Source organism: Lactuca sativa, chromosome 6 (assembly GCF_002870075.4).
Source record: "Lactuca sativa cultivar Salinas chromosome 6, Lsat_Salinas_v11, whole genome shotgun sequence".
Lineage (NCBI taxonomy): Eukaryota > Viridiplantae > Streptophyta > Magnoliopsida > Asterales > Asteraceae > Lactuca > Lactuca sativa.
Genome location: NC_056628.2, coordinates 94,549,905 through 94,569,486, shown reverse-complemented (window position 1 = coordinate 94,569,486; position 19,582 = coordinate 94,549,905). Strand labels below are relative to the sequence as shown.

Genomic DNA, 19,582 nt, shown 5'->3' with positions numbered 1-19,582 from the left:
CATACCTAACAAGCCTTAAAACAATTTACACGTCTAGTGGGCCACCAGTGTCCTTTTGCATGTTTTGTTGGGCTTTATCATTTCACATCCATATATCAACTAGTGTTTGTAAACCAAATACATACAACGTTATACATATTCATGTGGAAATATTTTGGATCTAGTGGGACTTGTCGGATGACATCACTAAGTGTATGGCCATAGCATGTAGTTATAATCAGAGTGCGAGAGTTGGTGTATAGATCTATAAGGGGTGTCCCCCCACGCCTTAGTTGTTCTCTACAGCTAGACTAGGCCAGTCTAGGGTGACAAAACCTTGATCAAACATCGGAATTTGGAAAAATGCCAAGACATGCAAATTAGTCATTATCATGCATGGTTATAACGGCTCACATAGGGATCCAGTACTATCTTAACATTTCGGAGATCAAACCTTTCGATTTGTGTTGATACAAAACAATTTATACGATAATGTAAAAATTACAACACTTTTATAAATCAGAAAATATCGGATTTTCTGGGGTAACACTATTAATTATTATCTTTTTCTCATAACATATATAATACAAGGAATTTGGATCTTTCTTTTATACATAATTTTACAATGAAAATCACACATACATTTATACTGAATCATTACATCCTTTCAAAAAAATTTACAGAATATATCGGATTTTCTGGGTTACGCACCCAATACAAAGTTTTTCAATCGATCACGCTTATGAACTCACCAACATTATATATGTTGACCGTTTTCAAAACAACTTGTATTCTCAGGTAATTGATAAGCTGAAGAACCATCAGGAGTATTTTGGGATGTCTTTTATGCAAATGTATATTGTCGAACAATTTATGTTATCTAATTTGATATGTAAAACAATGTACTTTATGTGAACAATGCTAGTTGTAATATGTAATGTTGGTGCGATTGTGTTATGTTTCATGTATATTCATTGTGATGATATTTCAATTTATAGTCACACGAGCCCTCAGACATTTCCGCCGTCTGGTTCGGGGGTGTGACATTATGGGAGTATTGAGGTGGGAACGGCTTTATGTTAAGTTGTCGAAGTGTGAGTTTTGGTTATGAGAGGTCCAGTTCCTGGGGCACCTTGTTAACCAGGATGGGATTTTGGTCGATCCGGCCAAGATCGAGGTTGTGATGCAGTGGGAGGTTCCGAAATCTCCCTCAGAGATCATTAGTTTCTTGGGTTTGGCGGGACACTATCGGATATTTATTCAGGATTTCTCTAAGATTGTGGTACCCCTAACTCATCTGAAGAAGAAGGGAGTGGATTTCCAACGGGGTCCTGAGCAGCAGTCGACGTTTGAGACTCTTCGTCGAAGGTTATGTGAGGCCCCAGTATTTATCCTTCCGGAGGGAGTTGAAAATTTTGTGCTATTTTGTTATGCATCCATCACCGGTCTGGCGGCGGTCCTTATGCATAGAGGATGAGTGATCGCTTATGCTTCACAGTAGCTAAAGCCACATGAGACGTGATATCCTACGCATGATCTGGAGTTGGGGGTAGTGGTGTTTGCCCTCAAGATTTGGAGACATTGTTTCAGACCGAAATGTTCGGTTCACTTCCCGGTTCTGGCAGAAGTTCCACGAGGAACTGGGCACGAGGTTACATTACAACACTGCTTATCACCCGCAGGCCGATGGACAGAGTGAGCGAACCATCCATACCCTTGAGGATATGTTCCGGGCATGTTTCATTGATTTTGGTGGGAGTTAGGAGTCCTACCTACCTCTTGCAGATTTCTCCTACAACAACAATTATCACTCCATCATTAGTGCCCCACCTTTTGAACTCTTTTATGGTTGGAGGTATCGAACCCCGGTATGTTGGGGAGAGGTTGGTCATAGGGTCATGGGAAGGAAGGAAGTAGTTCTTCAGACCATGGAGCTTATTTATCAGATTAGGCAGATACGACAGACCGCTCAAAGTCGGCATAAGATTTATGCCTACCAGCGCCGATTAGAGTTGGAGTTTCAGGTCGGCGATATAGTGCGTCTGAAGGTCTCACCCTGGAAGGGTGTGATACGCTTCAGGAAGAGGGAGAAATTAGGTCCTCGATATATTGGACCGTTCCGTGTGATTTCCAGTGTAGACAGGGTGGCTTATCGATTAGATTTCCTAGCGAGCTAAGTCAGATCCACAACACTTTACATGTCTCTTAGTTGTGGAAGTGTGTTGGACAACAAGACAGTGATTCCTTTGCATGATATTCAGGTCGATGAGCACCTAAATTATATTAAGAGACCGGTGGCTATTTTCGAAAGAAAGATGAAGGTCCTGCACAACAAGGAGATACCTTTGGTAAAGGTTCAATGGCGGCATTGGAGAAGCTCCGAGTGGAAGTGGGAGCCGAAGGCTGAGATGAGGGAGCATTACCCTGAGTTATTTATTGCAATAGACTTCGAGGACGAAGTCTAAGTCAAGAAGGGGAGAATTATAACATCGTATTTTGAGGTACTTTCATTTTTTACCCTTAAATTGAGATTTATTGCATTTTGGTCCTTATTATGTAAGACTTGTGGATGCGAGCCGCTTCTACGTGACTTTTACCGGTGATTATAGCAGATATGAGTATATCTACTTAATCAAGCACAAGTCAGAAACCTTTGAAAAGTTCAAAGAATTTAAACAAGAAGTGGAGAATCAGTTGGGCAGGAAGATGAAGATGCTTCGATCGGATCGAGGAGGAGAGTAACTAAGTCTTGAATTTCACGACCACGTCAAGGAATGCGGAATCGTTTCGCAATTGATGCCACCTAGGACACCGCAGTTGAATGGTGTCGCTGAGAGGCGTAATCGAACCTTGCTAGACATGGTTCATTCCATGATGAGTCGTGCTTCACTACCTATCTCATTTTGGGGGTATGCCTTAGAGACTGCCGCCCATATCCTTAACTTAGTCCTTACGAAGAAGGTTGTCAAAACACCTCACGAGATGTGGACAAGGAAGGCTCCCTCGTTAGCACATATTAAGGTTTGGGGTTGCGAGGCTTTCGTAAGACGAGTGACTCACGACAAGCTCGAACCTCGTAGTGAACGGTGTATTTTCATCGGCTATCCGCAGAAGTCCTTTGGATGTCTTTTCTATAGAACGAGTGACAATGTTGTCTTCGTTGCGAGGAGAGGGGTATTCTGAGAGCGAGAACACATAAGCCAAGGGGACAGTGGGAGGCAAATCGATATTGAAGAGATTCAAGAGTCGAGCGATGAAGGAACCTCTAACGCTGACGTTCAACCCGAGGAGGAAACTCCGGTTGAACCGATTGACGAGTCCTTACCTCTTAGACGTTCCGAAAGAGTTAGGGTTCAGCCCTAGTTTTATGGTTTTCAAATTACTAAGGAAGGGGATACGTATATTAGTGATAGTACACTAATAAATTTGGATGAACCTAACAACTATAAGGAAGCCATGGCAGGCCCGAAGTCTGCATAGTGGAAAGAGGCGATGGACAACGAGATTCGGTCCATGTACGATAACCAAGTTTAGAGCTTGGTTAATCATGTGCCAGGTAGTAAGACGGTCGGGTGAAAGTGGTCTTCAAGAAGAAGACCGACATGGATGGGAATGTGCACACATATAAGGCGTGATTGGTCGCAAAGGGTTTCAATCAAACTCCCGAAGTTGACTATGATGAAACCTTCTCACCGGTTGTGAAGATAAAGTCTTTTAGGGTGATGCTCGCCATTGCTGCATTTCATGATTATGAAATATGGCAAATGGATGTCAAAACCATTTTCCTTAATGGGAAGTTGGCTAAGGATGTTTACATGGCACAGCCAAAGGGTTTTGTCAATGCAAATCATCCCAATAGAGTGTGTAAGCTTGAGAAGTCCATTTATGGACTTAAGCAAGCGTATCGCAAATGGAATCTTTGTTTCGATGAGAAAGTCAAAGAGTTTGGTTTTCTACGAAGCGAGGATGAATCATGTGTATATTTCAAAGCCAGTGGGAGTATAATAAGCTTCCTTGTATTGTATGTCGATGACATACTACTCATTATGAAACGACATCCCGACACTGCAGGAGGTTAAGTCCTGGCTCAGGAAGTGCTTCCCTATGAAGGACCTTGGAGAGGCCTCCTATATTTTGGGATTACGGATTGTAAGAGACAAAAGTTAGAGACTAATAGGACTTAGTCAGAACACTTACTTAGACAAGGTATTGAAACGTTTTAGTATGGAGAATTCAAAGAAGGGAGAGTTACCAATCAAAGTAATGCCAAGTTGAGTAAGACTCAAAGTCTGAGTACCGATGTCGAGATAGCAGAGATGAGCCGAGTACCTTACGCTTCTGCATTTGGCTCGATCATGTATGCTTTGACTTGTACTCGCCCTGATGTGACGTTTGCTTTGAGCATGGTCAGCATATATCAAGGGAACCCTGACAAAGCACATTGGACCGCAGTTAAGAATATTCTTAAGTACCTTCGGAGGACCAAGGAATGGTTTCTATTCCTCGGTGGGAGTGATAACTTAAAGGTGCTAGGGCACAGTGACGCTGGTTTTCAGACCGACAGGGACAACTATCGTTCGCATTTGAGCTAGGTCTTTACCTTTAATGCAGGAGCAGTGACTTGGAAAAGTTCCAAGCAAGAGACGATAGTTGATTCAACGTGCGAATCAGAGTACATTGCAGCGAGCGAATCATCAAAAGAGGCAATATGGTTGAAGAAGTTCATTGGAGACCTTGGAGTTGTGCCGGCCATACATGAGCCTATGGAAATTTTCTGTGATAATAAAGGAGTGGTTACCTTGACCAAGGAACCGAGGGATCACGACAGATCTCGACATATCGACAAAAAATATCACTTTATTCGACATCGGGTGGAAGAAGGACTCCTCGTAGTAAAGAGGGTATCGTCAGAGGATAACCCAGCAGATCCGCTTACAAAGGGACTGAGCAGGGTTAAGCACTTGCAACACGCTAGGAGCATCGGGCTGAAGGACGATATTAGTTTAGATTAGATAGTTTAGAAACGTGTATTAGATAAACTGTAATTAACATTTGATGATTAAATAAAAGAGTATTATTTATTAGTAATGTTATTGTCTTATGTTAATTGTTTACCTATTGTTTCAATTTGCATGTTTTGACGTCCTGAATAATAAGATTATTCAAATGGTCCACAATCGCTCATATGTTGGAAGTAGGTATGAACGAAGACTGCCATGAATTGGTGTGTAGATTGTCTAAAGTGTATTAGACATAGCAAAAGTTTGCTACAACGTTCATTAGTGCTTATGAGTTTGATTTGAGCATTGGAATAAACCCACACTTGCTGGAATCACTTCATGGAATTCATCACGAGTGATTGCAAGATGATAATATCATATGGTCTTAAAACCTAGATATATGGTTTATTGTTTGCTAATTGGTTGTGCATTGATAATGCGTAAACGCATCAGTAACTTGATGTTATAAAACACATTGTTGTGTATGATTTAATTAATTAATAGTAAATGCATATAAGTCGAAGTTTATTTGTTCCTTTTATCCTAAGAGGGTAAAAGCGATATCAGGGCCCCTCGATGATTTGGTTTGATTTATGTGACGGGCCCGGTTAGGACTGAATTGATGTGTTTAATTAAGTTCTATGTCAAAAGAATCTAAGATCGAGAAACAAATTGTTGGGCAATAAGTATGACTATGTTCCATGTGATTCTCCACACGATATCTAGAACAGAGGATTATACGATCCCTTATCTAAAGGACAGGTTACTGATAAGATCAGAGTTCGACAATGTCTTTTAGAGCTACAATTGCTAATCGGATTGTACTTGCATTTATGGTTACTAGACTTATCCAAGTGGGAGACTGTTGGATTAGTGTATAAGCCCGTAACCATATTTGGTAAGTACTTGACCCAGTTGTGCATGGTCCTTTTGGGTTGCCATCGCCAAAAGCAACTTGATTGGAGAAATAATAGAGAAAGAGATTATTATGGTTTATTAATATATATTATAAGAATAATATATTAATAGAGAAATCATATTTGTTTAGTTAACATTGGTCAAAAATTAATTAATAATTAATTTTGTGATCAAAAGAAGTTAACTGAACTAGGGATACTGAACTGTAATTGTGTGATACTTGCAAAGTAGGGCAAAGGATGCCCTATATGATAGGGTGGACGAATTCAAGGGGATAAATCCTTAGAATTCGTCCATGATAAGGTTTCTAGGGTTATCCTTTGGACTGCTTGGTGGGAAAGTAATCAGATAAGGATAAGGACTGAAACCCCAGTTCCTACACCTATATAAAGACCCCTTGGCATAAGAAAATCGGCCACTTGATCCTAGAAGTTCCTAGAACTGTTTTTTCCTCTCCCCCCCCCCCCCTCTCTTTCTCTCTCTCTTGCTTTTTCAATTGCTCTTGGTGTTTGTGAGCCATTAGAGGTACTACACTTGTGGTACTTGCTTTCAAAGACAAGAAGATTCAAGATACAACTTGTTATTACAACATAACAACAAGAGGTATGTAATTCATTTTCCTTCATGATTTCTGAAATTACCTAGGAGCATGTTAGGTTTCTTTTGTGTTGATAATGTTGTATAAATAATAGTGAAAACATAGATACTATCTAGGGTTGCATGCACACATAGGATTGTTTGTATAAAACCCATCAAGTATGAGATAGATTTGCATGATTATATGCTAGTTGCCAATATGCTTAGACTGGTAGATTTGTATGACTACCTGTTATTATGTATGCATGATTATTTGTATGTTGCTTCTGTTTATTATATGTTATATGTCGACATATTATGTTGGGTTGAGGTTGTATTGATTTGTGTTGTAGCCAACAAACTAAGGACGAGAGCATTCCAGATATGAGTTGAGGGCCGTTTGGCATGCCAGACTCATACTGAGGGATCAGGAGCATTCCATATATGATATGAGGGTCGGTTGGCATACCATATTCGTACTGAGGCCTTGAGGATATTCCACTCCGATGACCGAGTGCACCCATTGTATATTGGCATTCCAACCTGGGGATGATTGGACTCAGAGGTTGATTGGGCCTAGGGTATTCCAAGTCGATGGTTGATTAGACCCGACATGTTGTATATGTTATATGTTCGTGTGTTGGTACTTTGGGGGAACTCGCTAAGCTTTGACTTATGGTTTTTAGCTGTTGTTTCAGGTACTTCGGATGATCGTGGGAAGGCGAAGGCGTGACCATACACATCCTCTGTTAATGACTTATGATTTTGGGATACTCTGATATGGACAAACAATTTAGAAACAATGAATTTGTAAACATTTTTATGACTATGGGTTATTTTTAAAAGTTTAAATTCGTTGTGATTTTTGGGATGTTACAACCACCACACTCTTCCATCTCCACCACTAGGGATGTGCTTCAGGCCGGAACCGACCCGAACCCAAATAGGACGAAACTTGAATTAGATGAAAAGTAAGAACCGAAACCCAGACCGATTATACTAATACGGGATCGGTTCGGATCGGGTAAATACAGGTTTCAATTCGATTATTAACCCAAAAGGACCAAATAACCCAAATAAACATTTACACTATGTTTTTGAACCGAATAACTCAAATAAACCGAAATGGCACAAATAACCCTAATAAAGAAATTCTATATTTAGTTCAGTTTTTTTAATTAATATTTTTTTCCTGAATTAGATATAGTATTTCCTTGTTTGGGTTATTCGGCCCATTTCGTTTTATTTAGGTTATTCGGGTCATTTCAGTTTATTTGGGTTATTTGGCTCAGTGACTATTCACTTTCTGTGTCAGTATTTTTGGCCCAATTAAACCTTTATTCGGGTAACCCATACCGAATAACCCGAAACTCGAATTTGGGAAAAAATAGATACCTGAGAATCGACCCAAATAACTTATTCGGTCATAATTCTGGTCGTTCCGGTCTGAGTTTCAGTTTCAGTTCAGGTATTCGGTCCAAATGCACATCCCTATCCACCACCCTCGCCTTCATCTTTTCTGGTAGCTCACCCTAATGTCGGCGTTGCTAATTCCCACCCATCATCATCGATACCTCACCCATCACCATATGATCTTCGCTTCGTCTGTGAGACTCATACCGTGAAGCTTGCTTCACATCGCCACTGTGAAAAATCATCGCCGCCTAGCCGTCGTCTACTCCACCATAAAAAAATCTAGTTGATGCAATCCCCTGCTTGCTCCTTCTGCCACCATGAACCACCCAAAAACTCATTGGGTTCACTTTGATTTGTACCATTCTACCTTTATTTCTCTCCTTTCTTCCTTAATTTCATGAGCAAACCCCTAATTCTTTTGTTCGAATTCACTCAATAATATCATGTATTCACTAAAATTTTGGTTCGTCGAAATCCTTTTTTTTCCACAACTCAATCACTTCAATTCTTCATCGTTGTCACTGATCTAGAGATTAAAAGTCTCAAATGGTTTTTCGGGTGAGAGAAAGGAGGGAGCGATGGACTCTTATTGGCTTCGTGCTTTGCTTTGGCCTTTCGAGAATCACTGAAACTCTAACTATAACGGTTGAAAATGGTTCGATCATCTTGTGGCTGAGCAAAGGGGATCCAAACGATGGGTTGGGATGCCAAAGATGTGGTGTGTGCAGAGATGTTACATATAGGGTTGAGTATTTGGACATGTGGACCGGACCAGACCAGATCGCTTTTTTGGACCTCCGGGCAGGTTTTCAGTTCTAGGATTTGAGCAAAATCGGTCCGATAGGTAAAATTGGTTTTAGACCAACTTATTTAAAAAAAATGTATTCTATGAAAATTTTTAAACAAACATATCTCATTCGTTTTAAGTCGGATTGACATGTAGTTTCTTCCAACGTGTAGTTTAGAGTTTGTAGATTGTTTTAGACTATAATTTTATTGTTTTTGGTGTTACATTCGATGAGTTACAATCCTTCAAAGATGAGAAGTCAAAGCTGAAATATTTCAGCTTTTCAACAAGAAATTTAAAGTTTTGTATTCTGTGAAATTCTTTAACAAACATATCTCATTCGTTTTAAGTCGGATTGACATGCAATTCTCTCTAACGTGTAATTTAGTGTTTGTAGATGATATATTTTTGTTGTTTTGATGTTATATTTGATGATTTACAATCATTTTAAGCCGGATTGACATGCGGTTTTTCAACAAGAAATTTAAACTTTTGTATAATGTGAAATTCTTTAAACAAACATATCTCATTCGTTTTAAGCCGGATTGACATGCGGTTTTTTCCAACGTGTAATTTAGAGTTTGGAGATGATTTTAGACTATAATTTTGTTGTTTTTTGTGTTATATTCGATGAGTTACAATCCTTCAAATATGAGATATCAAAGCTGAAATATTTCAACTTTTCAACAAAAAATTTAAACTTTTGTATTTTGTAAAATTCTTTAAACAAGAATATCTCATTCGTTTTTAGTCGGATTGACATGTGCTTTTTCCAACCTATAATTTAGAATTTGTAGATGATTTTAGACTATAATTTTGTTGTTTTTGATATTATATTCGATGAGTTACAATACTTCAAAAATGAGATATCAAAGCTTAAACATGTCAGATTTTCAGCAAGAAATTTAAATTTTTGTGTTCTGTGAAATTCTTAAACAAGCATAACTTATTTGTTTTAAGTCGAATTAACATGCGGTTTTTTCCAAAGTGTACCTTAGATTTTGTACAGGGGCGGAGCCAAAATTTTAGAATAAGGGGGTGTAACAGCTCAATTTGCACGTCCAAAAATTTCGTTTTTAAAAATTACTTTAATTAAAACATTCGTAGGAAAAACATTGACAAATCATAACATCCCATAAAACTATGTATAATGTCTGAAAATCCAAATCATAAAATAGTGATAATGTCAGAGTACAATCCCAAGGAAACTCATAGTGCGGAATTTGGGGTGTGTTTATGATGTGCAACTACCACGCCGGCTCCTCCCCCTTCGTTGAAGAGGTACCTAAAACAAAACTGAAAACTGTAAGCACAAAACTTAATGAGCTCCCCCATCGTACCACATACCATAAAATCACATATCATGTATATACTGTCAAGCATATATGGGTGCCCGACCTACCCCTTCGGCCCTGTCGACCGGATAATGCCTAGCATATCTGGGTGTTGGCCTCCCCTTCGGTCCTGTCGACCGGATACTACCTAGTATATCTGGGTGCTGGCCTCCCCTTCGGTCCTGTCGACCGGATACTGCCTAGCATATCTGGGTGCTGGCCTCCCCTTCGGTCCTGTCGACCGGATATCGGGGACTATTTCACCCCTCTACTACTACCACATAACATGTATCACATAATCATATTCTATCTCGTATGACTGGACATGATTACCTCTCTTTGGCCCTATCGACCGGAAATCTTGGGGACTATCTCCCCTACTGCTACTGGCATATAACATCATATCATATTAGCACATAACATATCAGGTAGTAGCAAACCTAGATGAATATCACAAAGACAATCTTCTAATATACAACTCCTACTTGTGGGCCGACATTGTGGCCGTAGACCCACCGCTACTGGGAGGTAACTCACCTCGTAAGGCTGACTGCTGAAAAACTGCTCAGCAACTGACTGACTGCTGCTCTGGTAACCCTCCGACTATAATCCCACAAAACACTCAGTTAGAATCTGATATCTACTCTTAGGGTAAAATGACTATTTTACCCCTAACCAAGTCCAAGTCAAAGTCAACTTCCAGTTGATCCGACTCGTCGAGTTGGGCCGCCAACTCGTCGAGTCCCTAACTCTTTACCCGTCCTTATCCACGACTCTACTCGTCGAGTTTAGCAACGACTCGACGAGTTCCCCCTTCTTTATGAACATCGAATGAATCTTCATCCGACTCGCCGAGTCGTATGAACAACTCATCGAGTTCACCTTCATCTGATAAACAAGTCCTGTCCTCGACTCGTCGAGTTGCATGAACAACTCGTCGAGTTAATCTTCAACTATAAGGAGATTGCCTTGGACTCGCCGAGTCCGTTCTTGCACTCGTCGAGTCCCATGAACTCCAGATCTAAGACTAAGTCCAATACGTTGGGTCACTCCCTTGGACCCTCTAAAAACCCTTCTAGAGCTCAAATGGGTTCCTTCAAACCTTAACAGAAAATGGGAGTTTTGCCTCGGACTCGTTGAGTCCCAAGAACGACTCGTCGAGTCGGGCATGTCCAAGTCTCATTTCTCGATTTCTAGCGTACAACTCTTGACCAAAAGGTAGATCTAAGCTCCTTCAATCGTTCTAGCACGTAAAGTTACAAACTTTACGTGCATGCATGGGACTTTGAGCTCAAAAGGTCAAAAAAATAAGCTCTTATGATGCATGGGACCTTAGATGGGTGCAAAAACAACCCCTAACTACCTTGTGACTCCCTTAATGGCTTGATTCTGAAGTCTCAACCCCCAACCATGTTTGCAATCATGGTTGGTCACCAAAAATGGCTTATAAAAGCCCTAAATCTCCCCCAAAAGGGATCTAACAAATGAAAGAGAAAGGTTACAACTTTATACCTCCAATGAACTGTGGAAGATGCACAAACTCGGGTTCCCTTGGTCTTTACTTGTTTCCTCAAGCCTTTCCCTTCCTCCTTATGGTCACAACTAGCAAGATCCACCAAAAATGCCTTAGTTCTTCTCAAAAACGGCTAGGGTTTGCTTAAGGGGAGTTATGGAAGCATTTGAGGGATGAAAGGGAGGCTGAGCAAGTGGTTTAAAGAGGATGCAAACCCTCATCTAGGGTTTTGTCCGGACAACGCCTACTCGCCAAGTCCGGACGCGGACTCGTCGAGTAAGTCATTAAACTTCTGTGTCCAATACGTTCCGACTCGACGAGTTGGACATCAACTCGCTGAGTCCAAGGCCAAAATGCAAGATACTAGAATAAAATACATACCACGAACCAGGTGCTACAAGGGGACTTACATTGAATAAAATATTAAACACTACTCTTAAGATTAAATGCATTCTCCAAAATCACGAATCAAAGAATTTTATTTTTATCTCTCTTAAATCCGACATTTCAATTTTTTTCAATGAGGTTCAATATTGATTAACTCTTCCATAATACTATTTTTTTGAGGTTGTTGACTTGTATTATTCACATATTCCTTGATAATACCACAAACGGGATACAATTATTGGTTATAAACATCTTCTTTTCATTTGTAAGAAGATCAATTACTTTTTTTTACTTATGATTTGTCGTGTGATTATTCAAAAACAAATTAACAATCTTAATAATATTAGTTATTGTAAATCACACACACACAAAAAATAAAAATAAATAAATACATATATAATACAATTAAAAATTACTTTGCTGCCAAAATATGTTTAATTGGAACTTGGGGTAAGTGGGTAAAATAAAAAATGCTTGGAATTATGGACACAATTAACTTGGATGATAGGAACTCTAGACTTTAACTCCATATGAGATATGGTTATTGGGCTTTATTTCTTTTATGCTAATTATATAATGTGGGGTAGTATTTTGAAAATGTTGGGGGAGGCCACACTGGCAAACCACCCCACTAGCTCCGTCATTGAGTTTGTAAATGAGTTTAGACTATAATTTTGTTGTTTTTGGTGTTATATTCAGTGAGTTACAATTCTTAAAACAAGTAGTATAAAGTATAATCAATCAAAATTTGACGGTCCGGATGACACAAGAAACGGAAACATATTCATTTTTACGAGTTGTACCGTGTCAAATTCAAAAAAGTATTCATTTTAACGAGTTGTAAAGTATCAAACCCAACAACATATTCGTTTTAACGAGCTGTATCAAATCCAGAAAATGTGTTTTAACAAGTTGTACCATATACATGTAAAGTTGTATCGGTCCAAATATGTCCAAGAACTGGAAAATCCGGACATGGACCTGGACCTGGTAAGTCTCATCCGGTCCAGTCCACGGTCCGCAATATGTTCCAAAACCTGCCCGATCCGGTCCAAATGTTCATCCCTAGTTAAATATTTGTGTATGCGTATGAGAGAGAGGGGTTGGGGTGTAATTTTTTTAAATAATAAAGTATTAAAAAAATATAAAAAAAAATAAAAAAAAAACTTAAAAGGGCAAAATCATTTTTTTGGATTTTTGACCAAGACTATAAAAATTTCTTAATTTTTGGACAAGAGTACAATTTTTTTAATTTTAAACATTTCATGGAAGTTGCATATTTTTTTAGACCTGCAGTTCTTACGAAACCATAAGGACCGATTTGTCTATATGATTATCTTCCTTTTTAAACTTGCTTGCTCCTAAAGTTTAGATTTCTATTTAAGTCCTCAATAAAATAATGAAACTGTTGGCCATTCTTCCCGCTTTGAATCTCTAATCGATTTCTTTATTTCTCTATAAGATGGGGGATATATTGGCCGGCGACGGCGAGGTACCGAAGCTTCCGATTCCCGGCAAACGAAACATACTAATTACCAGTGCTCTTCCTTACGTCAACAACGTTCCTCACCTTGGGAATATCATCGGCTGTAAGTACAGTTGCAGGTGTCGGCTGTTTAACTGTAAAATTATGATCGGTTAATACTTAATTGTCAATTGCATTTCTTGTTAATACCTAGGTGTGTTGAGTGCCGATGTGTTTGCTCGATATTGTCGACTGAGGGGGTATAACGCTATATACATTTGCGGAACTGATGAATATGGAACAGCAACTGAGACCAAAGCTTTGCAAGAAAATTGCACCCCCAAAGAAATATGCGATAGGTAATTACGTTTCTATGTTTCGTGTTATCTGAATTTTGTAATCAATTTTCACGAAACGATCTCAGTTTGAATGTAACGTTACAAGGTTTTGTGACGAACAGTTGATTTTGGATTCTAAAATTCTAGTTCTACTATAAAAACATCGATTCTTCTTCTTGTCGTTTTATTTTCCTTTCTAGATATCATGCGATTCACAGGGATGTCTATAATTGGTTTAACATAAGTTTTGATGAATTTGGACGAACTTCAACCCCACAACAAACCGAAGTTTGTCAAGCAATCTTTAAAAAGTTAATGGAGAACAAATGCCTTTCTGAGAACACAATGCAGCAGGTATACACATACATTTTTGTTTGTATTCAACTTGTTCCAAACTGATAGAAACCCTGGCAATCTTTCTGCAATATTTTTTGTTCTATAATGTGGAGATATATTATATATACTAAGTTATGTATATATTTTACACTGCAGCTTTACTGCGATATATGTCAGAAATTTTTAGCTGACCGACTTGTTGAAGGTACCTGCCCTAACAAAACATGCAATTATGACTCTGCCCGAGGAGATCAATGTGAAAGTTGCAGTAAACTGTTGAATCCAACAGAACTCATTAATCCAAGATGCAAGGTAAATTGCTCCCTTATATGAACAAGAAAACAAGTGCTAAGTTTCATGTAGTGAATAAATCAAAACAAAATGTATGTATCCTCATCCTTCTGTACATATTTTGCTTTTTATGACTCCAAATTTGGTCTGCAAATAGGTCTGTGTATCCAGTCCTTGTATCCGTGACACAAATCACTTGTTTCTTGAGCTTCCATTGTTGGAGGGTAAACTTGAAGAGTACATCAAAAAAATGTCAGTGTCTGGATCATGGAGTCAGAATGCTATTCAAGCAACAAATGCATGGCTTAAAACAGGATTAAAGCAACGATGTATTACTAGGGATTTGAAGTGGGGGGTTCCTGTTCCTCATGAGAGATTCAATGACAAAGTGAGTGAAATGAGTTGTTTCTCTCTCTCTCTCTCTCTCTCTCTCTCTCTCTCTCTCTCTCTCTATTATAAAGTCAAAATGAAAACTCCATCTTATGTCTCACATAGAAGTGTATAGTTTTACAAATTGTTCTACTGTGTGTAATGTTTAGGTTTTCTATGTTTGGTTTGATGCACCAATTGGGTATGTCTCAATCACTTCATGTTACACACCTGAGTGGGAGAAGTGGTGGAAGAATCCTGAAAATGTGGAGTTGTATCAGTTTATGGGAAAAGATAATGTACCCTTTCATACTGTAAGTGCTTTTTCTTCAAGCTTTTAGATCTTATGATGATGTATATCGTAGATATTTTTTCGTCATTAAGTTTGAAAACAATTCTTTCAGGTAATGTTCCCTTCTACACTTCTTGGAACTTCTGAGAACTGGACTTTGATGAAGACTATCAGTGTTACAGAGTATCTAAACTATGAAGGAGGTTTGTTCTATGCTTCTATTCAACCCCACAAGCTATGCTTTTCATAATGAAACATTTTAAATCCCATTTCTTGTTTTTTCTTTTTTCTTTTTAAGTTTTGGGGTGTCATGTGTAGGTAAGTTTTCAAAGAGCAAGGGTGTAGGAGTCTTTGGTAATGATGCACAGGATACAAATATTCCAGTAGAAGTGTGGCGATACTATCTGCTAACTAATAGACCAGAGGTATAACTTTTATTTAGTGTATCATTCAAAATGTGATCTCTCACTTTTATTTTTTTCCTTCTTTTGTTCTCTTTCATTCATTATTGGGTTACTTGTGTAGGTATCAGACACATTATTCACATGGACAGATCTTCAAGCAAAACTCAACACCGAGTTGCTGAATAATTTAGGCAATTTCATTAACCGTGTCTTGAGCTTCATTGCTAAAGATCCAGGTTAGTAATTAACCCCAGTTTAACCTAAATTAATGGGATTAAGAATTTAAGGATGCAGTTTATTATTTTCTACTTTCTTTTTGTCAATTCATGCCCTAAACCCTAAACTCTAAACCCTAATTGCTAGGTTCTAGAGTTGTGTAATACCAGACTACCCTTTCTTTTCTTGCACTACTATCTTATCTCTTTTACTTGAAACTGGTATGAAGTTGTTAATGTACATGAGGAATATTTTCATATCATGTTGAAGATTATTGGTGTTCTTTTTTTTAATTCAATCTGAAAAGTATCCTGCTACAATTCCATTGACAGATTCAAGAGCTGGTAGAGGTTCAGGATACAATTCCATAATTCCTGATGCTCCAGGTGCTGAGAAACATCTCTTATCAAAGACACTAGGAGACAAAATTGGTACTTATGTTGAACAATATGTTGAGGCCATGGAGAAGGTAATTCTTGACACAAGAACATTCTAGATATTCTGAAATGAGTCCTCATTGGAATATGTATGTATTTTACAAATTGACATATAGGTTAAGCTAAAGCAAGGATTGAAAATTGCAATGAGTATATCTGGTGAGGGCAACGCGTATCTACAAGTAAGTCTACCAAAAAAAAGGGACAACCAAACATGGTAATGGAATGTAACAATCCATTCCGTTACATTGTTGTGATTCCATTCCATCTTACCAAATAAATTGTAGCTCAGACGTTGGTTAAGCATGCATGAGAATGGGTTTATTTATTAACTTGATGTAGGAAAGTAAATTCTGGAGGCTTTACAGAGAAGACCTACCTTCATGTTCCATAGTCATGAAAACTTCAGTGGGAGTAGTTTATCTTCTTGCTTGCCTGTTAGAGCCTTTTATGCCATCATTTTCCATCCAGGTAAATCATTTTAAACTTTTTTTTTTCTGGAATGGAAAATTACATTCTTACCCTTACAAATATCCTTCCAATTTGTCTGCTACAGGTACTGAAGCAGCTTTCTTTGCCCCACCAACTTTCCCTGTGTGATGAGAAAGGAGATGTAGAGAAGGCCAAAAGACCATGGGAGATGATACCTTCTGGCCACAGAATTGGGACCCCTGTGCCATTATTTAGAGAACTGGTATATAAATATAAATATGTATATTTATAATTATTGAAAAATATAGATGAGGAAGCTTATTGTTTTTGCATATGTGTGATTCTTGTGCAGAGAGATGAAGAGGTGGAGTTGTTGAGGGAAAGGTTTGCTGGAAGTCAAGCTGATAGAGCAGATAGGCAAACATAATTCTTATTATTAACGAAAACAAAATTATATTGCCAAAAACTGGACTGGGATTTAGGAGGGGTGTTACTTTTAAAAAAGACTGATTTTACTTTTAAAAAGACTGATTTTCAGATTCAGTTTGGTTTTTCTTTATATAAAAAACGGAAAAATAATAGCATGCATAATTTAAGTGATTAAGTATATTAACTAATATGTTTTTATGGTATTTTCCTTGACAATTAAAATGTATTTACTTGGTATATACTATATAATAATAATATAGCCTACTTGTTGGTTGAGTTAAAGCAAACAAAATTTTTAAGCACTCATACTTGGGTTAAGTATCGAATTGGGCATCTTTAATATATGAAATTTTTGATATTCTTTTTTTTAAGGTAAATTAAAAAAAAAATGATGGCCTTTTATATAAAAACTAGGTTATAACCCGTGGATACCTTGGTAGCATGTTTAAAATTATTATATAGATAAATAGATAAAAATATAGTTAATGTAAAAAAAATTTAGCGTATTGTTGATTGTAAATAATTCTCATTTCTAAATAAATTTGTTACATAAAATAAACATAATATTTTAATATAAATTTTGAAAATGTTAATATGAATAAGATTTTGTATTTTCAAAATTTTAATTGAAGTTGATTTGTTACCAAAAAAAGAATATGGTAGAAATCATAGAAAATTGCCATGTGTCAAAGAGGAATGCTAGAAAATGGACACTTGGCATTTTTAGGTTTCATTTATTAGTAGGTAGAGTAGATGTTAGGCTTTGACAAATCATAAATGATATTTATGAGTGATAGTAGAAATATGTTCCTATATAATGAAAAATACCATAGGTTTTCAAGTAGTGTAAAATGAGGGGAATTATACCCAAAAAGCTATATATGTGGACTGTGATTGTGGTATTTTATTAGGGTAAAACACAAGAAATAGCTATGTACTTTTGTTGAAAAGTCTACCTAATGATAGCAACATCATCCAAATACAAAGCACAATTGTCAAAAGTATATAATTAACGTCCTCATACAAAAAAATTGAAATTAAAAATCTATAATTAGTTAGATAGAGTTTTCAAAGTACAATGCCTTAATAAGAAAATTGAAGGTTTAGTGATGTAATATGATTTTATACAAATAACTGAAAGTAGATTTTGCTCATTCTTGCATTTAGCCCACCTTTTTCCGTATTGGCTGATTAGAGAGAGCTATATTTATTTGAGATTGTAGCTTACTCTTATTATAATACTCTTGCAGATAATAATAATAATAATGGAAAGAAAGAATTTACAACTCCCCCCCTGTGGTTTGTCAAAAGTTATGCTTTTCGTCCAGTTGTTGCTGCATGTTTGTCATGGACCGTTTCCCCTTGTCTTCTTTTCCATGGCTGCTGCTCTCAAGGGCAAAATGGTCATTAACCGTTAAATTAAATGGTAACAAAATGATGCTTTAGGGGTGTCATCTGGTGTGGAACAGATCAAACTTATGGATGAAATCAATAACTTTTGACATACCACATGAACAAAAGTGTAATTTCTTAATATGTTAGGGTGATGGCTAATTATCATGCTTGTTTTTATAAATTATAATTACAGGTTTGATTATTTGGAGTGAGAATTAGTTGATGGGAGACACTAGAAGTGGATTTACATTCAGACAAATAAAGATTTGCCATTTACAATATCTGGAAGGTTTCATCCATTTCTGATGGATCAATACGATGAAGATAATTCAGTTTTTTATTATTTTTTATTTTTTTATTAAAGCAATATGATGACAGAGTACTGATACGAAAGGGTATGGTATTTTTTTATTATTAAGGATTCGATGTTGTCCCTTCTGATAGGGTGTAGTTATAAATAATCCCCTTAACTTGATAATTTTTTTTAATGAAGACTCTTGAAAAAAAAAAACAAAGGCAAAATATTGGAGATTGGAGAAGACAACGAGACTTCAACATTACTACACTTGGTATGGGGGTATATCCATATATGTATATATTTGTGGTAGTTATGTTAGTTACATTTGATTAGTCAAGCTACGTCGTTTAACTGTTAGAAGTTAATTTGGTTTGTTAGGTGCAGGTTAGCATCAGCTGTGTAGTTTATGTATGTATATATGTTTTGTAGATGGTATTGATTCACTAATGAGAATAATACTTTCATCTCTATTTCTTTCTTCCTTTCATTTCTTCCTATGTAATATGGTATCATAGCAATGTTTTTGGCTTCCAATTTTCTATTGTTGATCTTTTCTTTTGAATATATTTTTTTTCCGGATCGTCAATTGAATTTCTTTTTATCATGTCTAATTCCAGTTCTTCAAGCACCTTGAATGCTTCCAAGGATCAAAATACATCTGATGATCCATATTGTCTTCAACATTATGATAATCCTGGAACTATTCTCGTGTGTCAAATTTCAACAGGAGAGAATTATGCTTTGTATAGTTGTTCCATGAAAATTTCATTGTTTGCTAAAAACAAGCTCGATTTTAACAGGAGGGAAATTATGCTTAGTGGAGAGATTTTGCTAGTAACTACTATAAAAAATTAAAGATGCTTTAGGAAAAACTATCAAATTACAATACTTATTGCACTTCTGGTAAATGTATTTGTTAAGAAGCTAGGAGATTAAACACACTACGAGTTTTCTAATGGGGCTTAATGAT

At 37.2% G+C, this 19,582-nt stretch overlaps 1 protein-coding gene across 1 annotated transcript; it reads left to right on the top strand.

Moving 5' to 3' along the window:
* Nucleotides 1–13,278: 13,278 nt before the first annotated feature.
* Nucleotides 13,279–17,033, top strand: LOC111895936 (methionine--tRNA ligase, cytoplasmic). The gene is made up of 14 exons (XM_023891994.3): nt 13,279–13,499; nt 13,590–13,734; nt 13,914–14,067; nt 14,206–14,361; nt 14,498–14,728; nt 14,880–15,023; nt 15,114–15,204; nt 15,320–15,426; nt 15,527–15,641; nt 15,954–16,090; nt 16,175–16,240; nt 16,401–16,529; nt 16,615–16,752; nt 16,843–17,033. The coding sequence occupies exons 1-14, from the start codon at nt 13,373–13,375 to the stop codon at nt 16,915–16,917; spliced, it is 1,815 nt and encodes a 604-aa protein (XP_023747762.1). The 5' UTR covers nt 13,279–13,372; the 3' UTR covers nt 16,918–17,033.
* Nucleotides 17,034–19,582: the final 2,549 nt, after the last annotated feature.

Bases quoted from the DNA above. Each gene is read 5' to 3' on its own strand.
- LOC111895936 (XM_023891994.3), top strand. From the start codon at position 13,373: ATGGGGGATATATTGGCCGGCGACGGCGAGGTACCGAAGCTTCCGATT. The intron at 13,500-13,589 runs GTAAGTACAGTT...GTTAATACCTAG, and splicing joins CCTTGGGAATATCATCGGCT to GTGTGTTGAGTGCCGATGTG. The intron at 15,205-15,319 runs GTTTGTTCTATG...TGTCATGTGTAG, and splicing joins GTATCTAAACTATGAAGGAG to GTAAGTTTTCAAAGAGCAAG.